The sequence below is a fragment of the Doryrhamphus excisus genome, linkage group LG9 (genome assembly GCF_037039965.1).
Source record: "Doryrhamphus excisus strain RoL-2023G ecotype Guam linkage group LG9, RoL_Dexc_Guam_v1.1, whole genome shotgun sequence".
Lineage (NCBI taxonomy): Eukaryota > Metazoa > Chordata > Actinopteri > Syngnathiformes > Syngnathidae > Doryrhamphus > Doryrhamphus excisus.
This window is the reverse complement of record NC_136365.1, coordinates 758,428-771,263: the sequence shown is the minus strand read 5'-3', so window position 1 is coordinate 771,263 and position 12,836 is coordinate 758,428. Positions and strand designations below refer to the sequence as shown.

The 12,836-nt window shown below is 40.7% G+C and overlaps 1 protein-coding gene across 9 annotated transcripts in view; it reads right to left on the bottom strand.

The window, feature by feature from the left end:
- tenm3 (teneurin transmembrane protein 3) overlaps positions 1–12,836 on the bottom strand; it is a 186,206-nt gene that overhangs the window by 38,296 nt on the left and 135,074 nt on the right. For all 9 annotated transcript variants that reach the window (XM_058079310.2, XM_058079326.2, XM_058079334.2 and 6 more), the window contains 9 exons: positions 12,689–12,835; positions 11,677–11,807; positions 11,491–11,579; positions 9,730–9,849; positions 9,394–9,526; positions 9,126–9,254; positions 5,194–5,325; positions 4,933–5,068; positions 1,333–1,476 (listed from right to left, as the gene is read on the bottom strand). In XM_058079310.2, coding sequence (XP_057935293.2) covers positions 1,333–1,476; positions 4,933–5,068; positions 5,194–5,325; positions 9,126–9,254; positions 9,394–9,526; positions 9,730–9,849; positions 11,491–11,579; positions 11,677–11,807; positions 12,689–12,835 — 1,161 coding nt within the window. The remainder of the gene's footprint in view (positions 1–1,332; positions 1,477–4,932; positions 5,069–5,193; positions 5,326–9,125; positions 9,255–9,393; positions 9,527–9,729; positions 9,850–11,490; positions 11,580–11,676; positions 11,808–12,688; position 12,836) is intronic.

The following is a 12,836-nucleotide window of genomic DNA, read 5'->3' as shown; positions in this document are numbered from 1 at the left end:
TAGAAAAGTGGCAGCCATCAAAAAAAAAAGAAGTAAGACCTCTTGCCAGACATACAGTCACATGAGGCGGGGCCTTTAGCATTCACACACGGTGCAGCAAAGGAGCCTCGGAAGGAGCAATGCAATAACGTAGTAAAAATTAGGAGATTACAAATCTCAAAATTGCTCATAATGAGCAAGCTGAGCCAATCAACACCAAGGAGCCAGTATGCTGGATTTCTTTGATAGTGGTTGCAACTTGAAAGGCAACAAAACAAACTTGCCCTCCTCAAAAATTTGTTACCTGACCCAGTTGTCCCATCTGGGAAAAAAAAAAAAAGATTGCAGTCTTCGTCCTGACAGTCAACGTTCACTAAAACATTTCATCGACAAATTAAATACAAACAAAATGCTGACAAAGAAATGCTGCTACAGTTCAAAAGCCAGCATTCCCAGAAAGGCTGCAAACATTTAACAAACAGTACAAATTACCTGTAAAAAAAAACACTTGCCGCTATATGAGATTAAAATGTATTCAGAAAAAGAACTGTCTCATGGGCACCAGGCCTGAGAAGATAAGAAATTAATTAATTAATCATACAATAAATGAAAATTAACTAAATAATTTTGTTGGTTATGCGCATGTGTGTCTGTTTTTCTTTGTCTCTAAACTCGGTTTCAGCACCTCGGCATGTTTCTTCCATAGAACAACGGCATGAACGAAGTGAGTCCTTCAGTCATACAGTCTCTTTGTCTCGGCGGGGGGAGGCTGGGCCGGTAGCATACGCACAGAAGAGTGTAACGTAGTGTAAAGTATATTATTCATTCGTTCATTCATTTTCTATCGCTTATCCTCACAAGGGTCGCTAGGGGTGCTGGAGCCTATCCCAGCTGTATTCGGCGGAGAGGCGGGGTACACCCTGGACTGGTTGCCAGCCAATCACAGGGCAATAAAGTATATTAGTAGATTGCAATATATGTCATGTAGTTTTTTCTTAAGCAAATATGACAACGGTGTCACCCATACTTGACACTCAAAACCTGACTGGAAATAAGACAGGAAACAATCCGCAAATTGCAGTAAAAGAGTAGAATGGGGTAATAGCACCACCGCCCAGGGGCCAGGAGGGGGGCGTGGGAGGGAACCATGGCAGTATGAATGGCCTGTGACGGTGCCTCAGGAAACACATTAGCATCTCTCCTGTTTTTTTTATATATATATATATATATATTTTTTTTTTAGCAGGATTATAAAATTGATCTCTGAAGGCCAAGGTGAGGTCCTTCTGGACTGAGCCCCAAATCTATGTAAATGTATGTACAGCGTGGGATGGCTCCTATTCGGCCTCCTACCGTTTTGCACATCCAGAATGTGATGCTTATCGAGGGTCCATCCTCCCATGTTGGAGGCGTCCATCTCATAGCCTTGTAACACCGCCGTTCTCTTCTCCCACAGGATCAGGTCCAGGCAGGACTCGTATTCAAAGCCCACGGACACTAAGGAGACACAGAGGTTGGGGTAAGTTATTCAGCTATGAATTTAATATTATAATAATACGTATGAGCCATTATTTCATGTGACTGTCAGTGCTTCCAAAAGGCAGCAAAAACCAGTAGAAAGACCACCTCCATCCGTCTGCTTTTATAAAATCCACTGACTCCTGATGTTGGCTCTCTAAGGCACTTCATTGCACACACACACACACACACACACACACACACACACACACACACAGTTTAATGAGGCTTCTGGTCAGACCTGTCTGCTGTCACTACGATGCTGTAATGTCAAGGGTGGGACACCTGCCAAATCAGTGTGCATGCTATCATACACTGACACACACACAGCTGCAGAACTGAACAGTCATGTAGCTGCCAGGACCCCCCCCCTCCCCCCAAACCCAAATTCTATTGTGTGACAGTTGCAACATATTAGATTTAGAATAGTTATTTAGAGTTATTTAGGGGGAGTCTGACAGTAGGAAAAGTGAGGGGAGGCTACAAAAACATGAAGGAAGAAGAAATTCCATATGGGCAACATTTTGATAATTGTCGTCATAATTAGAGGGCATTAACCCTTTCAAATTGCGGCATTTTGAGGGGGCTAAAATGCCTGAAAAAGTCATACCCAAAGTAAATGTTACGCTGTCCTTGAACCATTTGGGGTAGAAGTATGGCTTTGGGCTCTTTGAAAACTAACAAGCTGATTTTTTCCCTCCCAAGTAAGAATGAGTCTAATTGCTGCTGACACTGAAAATGGGAATTTGAATACTCTGGGAAGGAGTTTTTTTTAGGTTTTATATATATATATATATATATATATATATTTTTTTTTTTGTAGAAATGTTTGCCTTCAAAATAACTACTTTGGAAAAATGGACTGGAAGCCATAATGTATTTGTTTTCATAAATGTATTAGCTAGTTAAAGCAAAAGCCGTCTTTAAAATTTAATGTAATGGGTCCGAGCGATGTACAGGAGAGGGGCTGCTATTTTATTTTACCTAAAGAGGAGTGAGGTGTTTCAGAAGCCTGGTGTGTCTAATTCATCCAGGCTAACTGAATTTACAATTAATAATATGTGGAAAATATGCATCTAAGTGTGTCTTTATAGACGTCATGCTTATAAATATATAAAATAATTAAATTACAATTATAATTGTGTCCTGGAATGAAGTACTATATCAGTTGGAGCATGCTTAGGCACGCCAATAGGGGGTGGCGGTACACCCCATCGTTGTCGTGACAATAGTTGGCGGCAGTGGACAAAAACAAAATAAAATCAGTATTTTAGAGCATTGGTCTTTTTAAGTTCATTTTTAATATTTATTCAAGCCAAAAAATTAAAGCAATAGAGTGTGTCTCATGTCTCCCTTTGTCAACTATTACCAGTGCGATGAATAAAGAACCAACAGAAAATGAACACTGTAAGAAATGCACTAAACATTTAAGACCATGACAAAAGAGTCGTGAATCTTCTTAACGCTGAACCCAATAAGACAGTCTACCAACTGTAGAACTCACCACTAGGGCATGTCTGCGGGGTATTTTTTGCTTGACTCAGAGAGTGTCAGAGGGTTAACTGGCCCATTATGTCAGAGCCAGTTCCCTTCCAATGTCTTCACTGTGGCTGGCCAGCCAATTTAGTGTATATCGTACATAAGTTACATTGATTAGAAGTTTTGTTTTTTAGGCATTCTTATTGTTGGGTCTTTTGTGTCGTTTCATAAATACTGATATACCCTGCTGTCCTGTTTGTATCTAAGTGAAATAAGTATTGATCCCCAAACAACCAGCAAGTATTCTGCCTCCTCATAGACCCCCATCGACACACATTAGTCCTCTCTCTTTAGGAAAGTACTCAAATCTTAAGACACTGAAGGCACTGAAACACCATGGGCAAATCCAAAGAACTTCCAAAGGCCCTCAGGGACAAGATTGACCATCGGTAAGAACCGTCGGTAAGAAGCTTTTACCTGGCAGGCTAAGGATAATTGTGAGAAAAGTGAGGGACCAGCCAAGAATTACAAGGGAAGGGATGGTTAAAGATGTCAAGGGAGTTGGGAGCACAGTCAGCAAGAAAAACATTAGGAACACACTTTGCTGTAATGGACTGAGATCCAGCAGTGCCTGCAAAGCCCCCCGTTCAAGAAGACACATGTATTCTTCTACAGTTTGACAATCCACACCTGAATGACTCAGACAAAGCTGGAGGTCTTTGGCATCAAGTGGATTGGACTCGCTTAGAGACAGAGAAGTGGAGAGTATGAGGCCAACAACACCACCCTTTCTGTCCAACATAGGAAGTAGAAACGTTCTGTTTTGGAACTGAAGGGAGGGACTGAAATCCCTCCAACTACAAGTACTGTAATTTTCTGTGCTTCTGCTTCAGGAAGTAATGACACGGATGACTGAAGTAGATGCTAACATCACGACACATTTCAAGTAAGTTTGATCAAGTATTGAATCACTAGAGCTTCCGTCCACTATCGCCAACGGGTTCCGAGAGAATGAAGAGGATAGCTCGAGCTAAATGGCTAAGCAAGATTGACAAAGAGAGAGCGGGACAAAGAGGGAGGCTGACAAAGTGTGTGACAAAGAAATTATGAGGTTGTTCAATTGTGATGCTTGTCAAGATGATTTGGGTGGTTTTAATGATCAGGAAGAGGAGGAAGGGGAGGACTTTTCTGGGATGCTACTGTTTAACTAGTCATCGTACTGTGACTGTTTGTCACTGTTTAACTCGTCATGTCAACGCACTGTTTGGAAAAAGTATTTATAATTTATGTTTGGAAGTTAAAGAAATCTTCCCGTGTCTATAGTTGTGAAATTAGGTACTTCTTATTTCTTATTCTTCCTGAATTTATTTACACTTTCTTTGTCTGTTAAAACAAAACCTAGCATATAAATTATGGTATGTTCACATCTTTGGAAGGGGGTAAAATTAGCTCCAATGTCCAGAATCTACAAATGATTAAATGTGTTCTCCTTTTAAAGAATTTCCAAGAATGCAATTGTGAATCTTCGACAGTGTAGAATTATTTTTAATGCCAAAGCAAGAAATATTAGAGGCACACTAGAAAATATGAAAACAGAATAACCATGACACAACAAGCAGCCTTGTTATGGGCAGTACTGGCCCGTCGCTGAACATCATCCCAGGAAGTAAATCCTATTTTGGCAAAGGCCCCCGGCCAACTCGTATGGAGGCCCCTGCTGCTATTGACTGTCCATATTATTTGAACACGCCTTGAGTTGCAAAGCAGTGACCGACAGATTTGACATTTTCAACTGTGAGACATGGAAAGAAAGCTGGCATTCTTGTCAACACAGCACTACAGCATGTTTCTCTTTCCCTGTCATCTCCAGGAGTCATTTTCAAATGTCAGTTGACTTATAGGTCTGGCTATTATAAAGCATAAACCTGAAAACATCAGAATTAGTAAGACACTCACCGACTGCCTCTGATAGTCCATAAACACGTTGGCCAAAAGCGTCTGTCTTGTCCCAGATGAAAGTGTAAGAAAGATTTGGCTGGGCCGGGAACCATTTCTGGAAAAGACGTCCTACGACCGCAACCATAAGGTGAACCTGAAGGAAAAAAAGCATATTTTAGTATTCAATTCCAGGCAATATGGTCTGACTATGCGACACAAAAGAGTCGGCATCCCATTGAGCGTACAGTACATTGATATACTAAATACTTCAAATCTCACCTTCATCAGGTTAAAAGGTACTGAAGACTGTGTCATGGTGACTTTGAGAACCGGTTTGTATCCTGCAGCTCTTGAGCTCAGGTAGATCAGGTTGAGATCACTGCCCGGTATTGAGGTTTCCTCTTGTAAAACCTGAAAGACAAAACATGTTTTTTAGCAAAATAGTAAAACAATAGTTGTTTCCATCAGGTTTATAGCTTTGACTGCATGTGACTGCACTGCAATTGTTCGTACACAGTTACTTCTATTTTAAACTTTGAACCCTCCTAGTCTTGACCCCCCCCCCCCGAGGGGCTGAATGAACTATTGCAGTGCCCATGGCCAATGAAATGCTTTGCTGTGAAGAAATGCGTGATGGAAAGATGTTAAAAATATTCTGAACTCGCATTGTTTTTTTGTATTGTATATTTCTTACCGACCTTTTGAGTGTTAAGTTACTGTGTGATGATATTAGAATTATTTCTTTGATGGCACAGTGAGTTATCTCATAGTTCATGATCGGCTCATGTCAAATAAAGAGCGACCTGGCCCTCAGGGACTCATACGCGCCACAATGTGCTATTTTATGAAGTGGAAATGTGTGACTCACAGCGGCTTATAAATGTACCAATCTGTTGTTCACTAGTAATATAATGGAAATATAATATATATATATTTCCATACATATATTATTATTATTATTATAGAAAGCAATAGAAAACTCCCAAATAATCTCCCAAAAGTTAAAATAAATACATCTTAGCAAACACACTAATAAGACAAACCTAGACTAACCTACGTAACTCTGAATAAATGTTACAGTGTCAATGATACAAGTTAAAGTACATTTGCGCTATAAAAAAAAATAAATTCTCAATGAACGATGCCATAAACATCAAGGCCATAAATTAGCATGTATTAAAAAAAACATTGCAAATGCCTTGAATGTGTTCCACCTGGTCTGTGCTGTAGCCACCATCACTTCATCACAATTGTCTTTGGCTCCTTACGAGGTCAAATGAATAAATCAAACAGTCAGAGGTAAGCATGTTTTGTTAATTTATACTTGAAAATATGGTAAGCCTGTTGATAATGAAATCTGGCTGCACTTGAAGCATCCTTTCAAGTCGTGTCTCTTAACAGCGGGTGAGAGTCGGCCTCACCTGTGCTATATCTTTGAAGGCACGTTCAAGTACATATTTTATCAAGTGCACCTGCAGGTGAAGGACAAGCAGGAGGACTGCTTTGATTTACGTCAGGACACGCACAGCATATCGTAAATCCTTGACCTGTTGAGGATCAGGGTGACTTTGGTATCCGTTCCTTTAAATGTGATACTTTTTCACTGGACACTGAGAGACGCTGCTTTGCCAACAGGCGAAGGCGGGCCGGTGCTGAAGGCTCCCCACAGGGCTGACCAACTTTGAATCACTACAGAATGGCGACAATGTGGAGAGTTTATCATGACGTTGGCTGACTGGCACCAAAAGGAGGCCCACGCCATTGCTAGATTTTGCAGCAAGTAGCACCAGCTTGTGTAAACTCGGGGTACCCAAAGTAGTAATGGTAATGGTAATGGTTTTATTTCATTTGAACATGCATCAGATTACAATTGAGTGCATCGCATAATCAGTTCCCAGTTCCACATGTCCAAAAGGAGTAGGAAGAAGCAAAGCTTATTAAATCCTACCCCTCCATCTGGTACTTTTACAGTCACTAACTCTTACATTTGTTCACTTCCTGCTTTCCATAATACAGTTTAAGGTTTTTTTTCAAACAATCAAACATAGGAATGTAATCTGTTTACACATTTTGGAAGTAACTGTTTCTGGAGAAAATACATTATGGTTCAATGATTTGTTGGGATTATACGTTAAAAACTCTTTCCAAAAATGGAGGAAAACTCCATTGGGAACATCTTCTATGTTTCAACCGTGCTATAGCCTTTTCATTAGCCAGTCCTTTAGTGTTCACTTCAGATCCATAGCATTTCATTTCAGACTGCCCTTTTCACTTCCTTCCTCTGTACTAGATCTGGTTCCTCCAAAGCTAAAAAGCAGATTCATTAGATTTGTGTTTGCATGACCTTAAAACCGAGGTACGTACTGAATCATTCTTATGGCGTACCGATACGCCTCGACTAGTTCATGATTGTGAAAATGTAAAAAAAAAACATGCTGCGGTTTGGTCATCTGCTGTCGTGGTAAAACAACATGACAACTAGGTAAAGTATATTATACATATACTGTACATACACTATACATACTGTTGGTTTCATGCTTACCATCCCGTTTGCAACCACAAACAGACCAGTGGAACATTTGTGTGTGTGTGCAATGACATTGGACCATGATGAGAGCCTCCGTTGGCTACCCAGAGAAACGTGCTATTAGGCCGATGGACAATTACGGGCCGGGTCGGGCTCTAAGTGTGTGTGGGAATGTGCAATTAGTTTCCAAGAGAAACCACTCAACAGCCACACATTCTCAGCTGTTGCATCATTGATTGTGTTATTTGTCCCTGGTACTCCAGAACAAAGGTTCAAATCTTTCAACCACCATAGGCCAAAGAGCTTGTCAAAAAGATTGTAGAACTGCACCAGCCTGGAATGGACGGGATGGACTACTATACCGTCAGCAAGACACCTGATGAGAAAGACACCACAATATACATATAAGATGCAATATAATCAGTCCATTGGCCTCACTCTAGAGCTCCATGCAACACTTCTCCTGGTAGAGGAAGAACCATTGTGAGAAAGATGTGGGACAAGCCCAGAATAACACGGCAGAAGCTTGATGCCAAGGGAGTTGGGAGCACAGTCACCAAGAAAAGCATTAGGAACTGTAATTTGCTGTAATGGATTGAGATCCTGGAGTGCCTTCAAGGTCCTCCTACTCAAGAACACATGTACAGCGTGTCAAACATTGTAATATAGTATTGTGGTCACTAGGCGGCAGTAATGACACAAAACATTGACGAGACATGAGCATACTACAACATGTCCGGCACGATAGAAAAAAAAAGTTCTCCTCCCATTCCGTGTGGAAGTGGTAAAGGCTTTTGGCTTAAGTTTAGAAGAAATCATGTTGAAGCTAACTGGTTGGTGCACTATCTTACTAGTTTGCTAGCTAGGGGCCGTCTCGAGTCCCTGCAGCATAAGGGTTGTGCAATGTGTAAACATATAGTTAACTATAAGTGACAATAGTGGTTTTATTTCATGTCTATAATCTGTGTTTAGAAAGTCATAAATATGTTTTAAGATACTATTTATTAACATTAAATCCAATATTAATTTATCATGGTCGGGTCTGGAACAATTTAATCGCTATAAACGAGGGATGACAACATGCAAAAGCGCTGGCAGAAAAGGTTGCCACAATGACAGCATAACCTTGACTTCTCAGTTCCGCTTGTTCGCTGCGTCTTTCAGGTACTTTTGGAGCATTGGTTGAAATCAACACCATATGGTGAAAAACAATAAATGTCATCATGTTTATGCACCGTTTGGCATGCCAGCATGATGGATGCAGTTAATTTGTTGCCCTTCATTAATATGTATCGTTGAACACCTTTGGAGAGCAACCCAACCAAAGATCCCGTCCTTCCCCCATACCTCCATCTGTCCTTCTAGTTAACCTCTTCAAACCTGGACCTAAGAGGGCCATTTTGCTGGAAAAAGACTAAATAAATAATATTTTTGTGTGAAAGGTGTACATGGATGGTCTTAGTATGAAAGCAAAGGGATAATACTAAATGAAGCTGCTTCTTCAGTCAGTTGGAGCCATAAAGGAATTTAATTGGCTTCTGTATTCCTAAAATTGTGGTTGCGCTTTTAAGTGACGTTCTTCCAGTTAGATGGCTATCGATACAAGAAGTTACGCTCAGAAGTTACTACTACAAATACCCCCTGTACTGAGGTTTGGACGTCTTAAAAAGTCCATATAACTTACCTGTGTTTCAGGTATGATGGGGCCATCCTCAGGTGAACTTCTGAAGAACATAGACAAGGGGGGGGTGACAATAACAGGGCTGGGTCTGATGAAACCGCTCAGGTCACAGCTTGGGATGTCATTCTCCTCCTAAGAACGGACATTGTACACATGTCAATCAATGTCAATCAGTCTTTCCTTTCACTCACCGATTCATCGACATCGGTAACTCATGTCAAAACCATCCATTTTTCCAGAGTAAAGCGGATCGGACCAAAGTACGGCTCACCTTCTTCATAGCCAGTGTGTCCATCACGTAAAAGACATTCCAAGGCACCCACACGGTTCTGTACTGGGTCATGAACGGGGAACGTTCAAAGCTCAATGTAAGGGAGGCTCCACCATTGGCCAACAAATCAAACCTGCAGCACATTGAGTAGCAAAGTCACTACACTTAAGTAGATTGTTTAACCAAGGGGTTCAAACATGTACACATTAAACACGATAATGCTAGCATGGTAGGCTAATAGTCATAGATAATAAGGGTGTGCATACTACATGTAGGAGATGGTGCATTGGAACCAAATATGAATACATGTATTATATTCATTCACAGCATACGTACATGCCATCTTTGCGTGTAACAGTGTGTCCATGTTCAGGGTAGTGAACAAACGACACATTGACTCCAATCAGAGGCGTTCCATCTGCGGTCAAAACCTGGCCCCGGATTATTGACACCAAGCTGGAGGAAAACAAACCAAAAGATGGTATTAGAGATGCTCGATGTAGGCTTCTTATATTCAGTATACCGATATGGTCCAGTGCTTCATTACCTATACCAATAATGTCAGGTCATATCTCGAGTAACGGGTGAACACAATATACGTCCTTTATGCATTTCACAAATAAACACTGCCGGTCCAAAATAAGTCATATTTATTCATTTAGTCACTCCAAAAAATAATGACCAATTAAAGTAAGACGCCTTACTTCCCCCTGACATAACCAGCTCTTCCATTGCAGACTGAAGCTACTTTATTTCAATAGATAGCATCTGACACAACGTACCGCAGGGTGTTTTTATCACGAAGTGCATTGTTTTGCCTTTTGGCTCTTGACAATGTGTGCTGTGACAGCGAGACAAGGCTACCTGCATGCTAATAAAATCAACCCCCGAGCTTCATGGCTGCCGTGCTTTCATCGTGTCAACTTATTAAAACCCTCTGTTACTCATATTTACAATCCAGAGGCCAAACTTGGATATAATCCCATACTGCGGACATAATGACTGAGCTGAGCCAGCAAACCTGTTGCTATGTGGAGCACATCATCGCTTCTTTCATCATCACCAATATCTTGATCAGCAGAAAGGCAGATACCAATATGAACTGAGAGCTAATTTTATGCAAATAATTATCCTAAGAGAGACCATTATACGGGGTCCTCCAAAAAATGTACACTGTAGCATCTGATAAAGACATAGTTTGGTTTCGTTTCTTTGCAGATTAAACCCATTGAAATGAATGATGGCAGCCAGAATACACTTTGAAGAAAGGAAATACATTCAAAAAAATTAATAAATACCAAGGAAATTGTTCCACGATATGTGCCATTCCATTGCTTTGCATTGTCAGCAGAAATTATATTACAATTTGAATATTGAAAAAATTATAATAATTACTATTCATTCATTTTCTATGCCGTTTATCCTTATTTGGGGCTGCACGGTAGATGAGTGGTTAGCACGTAACCCCGCAGCTAGGAGGCACGGGTTCAATTCCACCCTCTGTGTGGAGTTTGCATGTTCTCCCCGTGCATGCGTGGGTTTTCTCCGGGTACTCCGGTTTCCTCCCACATTCCAAAAACATGCTAGGTTAATTGGCCACTCCAAATTGTCCATAGGTATGAATGTGAGTGTGAATGCCTGAAGACAGCTGGGATAGGCTCCAGCACTCCCGCGACCCTTGTGAGGATGAGGGGTAGAAAATAAATAAATTCATGAATTATCCTTATTTGGGTTGCGGGTATGCTGGAGCCTATCCCAGCTGACTTTGGTACACCCTGGACTGGTCGCAAGTCAATATAGACAAATACACTATGTATATAATAATATACAAATATAATAATATAGAAAATTTTATAAAAAATATAATATATAATATAAAAATAATATATATAATAATAGACAAACAACTCCACATTTGCATACTGCTATATTGTCCTAGCACAGGTTATGTTTTTCTATCAGAAGTTTATTAGGAATGAGCCTTCGAGAGTGTATCTCTCTAGAATGACAACATCATTAAAACTATGTATGCAATACTTGCAGTGCAACACGTATTTATATATAGTATATATATCATATAGTGTGAGACATGCTTGCCTTTTATTGAATGGACTCTCAGCCGGGATGACATGAGTGGATCCAGGGCCAAGTAAGAAATGTATACGCTGGTAAAATGACCTGGCAGCCTGAAAAAATAAAAAAAAAAGTGCAACACCTCAGAAAAAAAGTCTGCAGCTTCCCGTCTTTCTTGGCCATGAAGTTTGTGTTGCGTAATCTCCTTACCTGCTGAGGAGCGAGCGAGGATGGAGACTGGCTAAGTACTTCCACCGGGTCAGGAGAGCCTTTACAGTACAACTGGTTCTGACAGGAGAGCTGCAGACAGCAGTCTGGATCCATACAATCGGTCAAGCCATCTGAGACACACAAACACCCAAACCACACCATAGCTGAAGCCGAGGCGGATGTCAGAACAAGATTACAGTGGAAAAGTATGAAAATAAATTGGATAAAAACGGGGAGACTGGGGAGACATGAAGTAACGGGGGTGTAATGGTCTGCGTCCCAACTGACTCTTATTTCGGTCACTTCCTGTCTTATTTCTGTGACTTAATTTGGTGCCATGGGCCAGGTGGACACTACTGGTAAACATCCCCATTCTTAAACCCCGCGTCCACACCAGGAACATCTTTGGATAATCCTCATGTGTCTGAGCCATGACTTCCTTGTTACTGCTTGTTAATAGTATTTATGTGTGTTCACACTGAGAAGTACAGCAAAATGTAGTGACATTATGAAAATATGAGCTGGAAACCTCATAATACAAATATACAACATAAAGTGGCCAGAAATATTTCAGTATTGAACAAAGCAGAAATCACTCCACACTCTTTATTGCTCTCTGGTTCTACCATATCTTACTTATTGTGTGGAAATATGGGATAATAACTATAAAAGCAATCTTCACTGGCTAAATGTACTGCAAGAAAGGCCAGTAAGGATAATTCATAATGCCGCCTACACAGAACATACTAACTCCTTATTTCTAAAATGACAAATACTTCAACTTGCTGATATAGTTCATCTTCAAACAGCTAAAATAATGCATAAGGCTAAAAATAAGCAATTAGCTAAAAATGTCATCCAATACTTCTCTACAAGAGAGGAGAAATATGATCTCAGGGAAGAAGTACATTTGAAACACTTCCATGCTAGGACTACGTTAGCGTTAGCATAGCATTTCAGTATGTGGAATCAAACTATGGAATGGATTGAGTAAGGAAATCAAACAACTTACCTCCTTCATTGTCTTTGCCATCAGTGCACAGCGTTTCCATGGCTACGTGACATCCGGCTCCTCTCCATCCCGACTGGCAGACACAGTGCCAGCCACTGGGCTCCAGGGTGCATCGTCCATTGTTGTTGCAGAGGCCCGGACAACCCTC